The 1,316-nt window shown below is 64.7% G+C and overlaps 1 protein-coding gene across 1 annotated transcript in view; it reads right to left on the bottom strand.

Annotated features, from left to right (window-relative positions):
* Positions 1 to 367: 367 nt before the first annotated feature.
* The window catches only part of CTU2 (cytosolic thiouridylase subunit 2), a 6,312-nt gene continuing 5,363 nt past the window's right edge, over positions 368 to 1,316 (bottom strand). Inside the window, exons 8-11 of the mRNA XM_009273076.2 lie at positions 1,151 to 1,239; positions 973 to 1,039; positions 834 to 892; positions 368 to 745 (exon numbers count right to left, since the gene is read on the bottom strand). Of these exons, the coding sequence (XP_009271351.2) occupies positions 682 to 745; positions 834 to 892; positions 973 to 1,039; positions 1,151 to 1,239 (279 nt within the window). The 3' untranslated portion in view covers positions 368 to 681. The remainder of the gene's footprint in view (positions 746 to 833; positions 893 to 972; positions 1,040 to 1,150; positions 1,240 to 1,316) is intronic.

Here is a 1,316-nt window from a genome sequence, read left to right as displayed (position 1 = left end):
TGTCGGGAGCCAGCCCATACCCCCTCCCTGCTCTCCCTGCTCCTGCTCCAGAACCAGGTTGAACTCAAAAGCAATAGCCCCCCAGGGTGGGGGGCCCTGGGTCGTGGCCCCCCCAGCCAGGGGGGGGCAGCTGGCAGCCCCCCCGCCTCTCTAGACACTTGTTGTGACTTTGGTTTTGTTGGTTTGGTTTGTTTTTTTTTTAATTAATTCAAATGGTTTATTTAGTGGCCCCCCCAGCCAGGGGGGGGCAGCTGGCAGCCCCAGCCGGACTCTAGACACTTGTTGTGACTTTGGTTTTGTTGGTTTGGTTTGTTTTTTTTTTAATTAATTCAAATGGTTTATTTATACAGTATCTAATAAAACAAAGCTGAAGCCTCCCTGGCTGACACCCAGCTGGGATGGGGAGAGGGGGGTGCAGGGTGGGACCGGGGACCTGCTGCGCCCGGGGGGGGTACCAGCACCCCTGGCCCCTACCTAATGGGGGCTGGGGGCTCTCCCTGCCCCCTGGCTGTAACCAAAATGGAGCGTAAAAGCAGCTGCCTGGGCGCCAGGAGTCCCCAGGGGCTCTGGTCCCCCGCCATCCTATGGGGCATCCGCATCCCTGGAGGGGGGGGATGTCACCCAGCCCCGCCGGTGCCCCAGAGAGATGGGGGTCTGGGTCCCCTGCAGTTCCCAGCCCCTTCAGCTCTCGCTGGGTTCCTCGTCCTCCAGCGGGACCTCCCGGCTCTGCTGCTTCATCTGCGCCCTGCAAGGGATGGACACAGCACGGACAGATGGACGCGGCATCGGGGGCCGAGCCAGCAAGGAGGGGAGGGGACCCCCGTCCCCCCTACCTGTGGATCCTGCGCTGGGCCTCGGCGCGCACGTAGGGCGGCAGTGTGGCGAGGGGGCCCTGCAAGAGAGGGGCCGTGGGGATGGGGACCCCTGTCCCCGAGGAGAGCCGCCGCGCCCGCTGTGCCCCAAAAGCCTTACCAGTTCCTTGAAGGTGAGGCGGCAGCTGTAGCACAGCAGCGGGATGAAGGCAGCTCTGCTCTCAGCCCTGCGGGGACAGGGACCCTCAGCGGTGCCGGTGTGGTGGCCCCGATGCCGGCACAGCATCCATCCCCCCTGCCCACACGCTCACCCTGCTGCCAGGGCGTCCTGGCAGCACCCGTCCCCCGCTGGCTCTGGCTCCTCCGTGATCAGCGTGGGCTCCAGGGCCAACTCCTCCTCTGCAAAAGCCGAAGGGCAGGAGTACGACTGGGGGTGCATGACTGCCCCTCCCCTAATCCCCCGTGCCCCCCACCACCCGCCCCACTCACCCCCGGCGATGTCCA

This window comes from Aptenodytes forsteri, unplaced genomic scaffold (genome assembly GCF_000699145.1).
Source record: "Aptenodytes forsteri isolate BGI_AS27 unplaced genomic scaffold, ASM69914v1 Scaffold271, whole genome shotgun sequence".
In the NCBI taxonomy this organism is placed as follows: Eukaryota; Metazoa; Chordata; class Aves; order Sphenisciformes; family Spheniscidae; genus Aptenodytes; species Aptenodytes forsteri.
The sequence above is the reverse complement of the archived record's forward strand: the minus strand, read 5'-3'. Positions and strand labels throughout refer to the sequence as shown.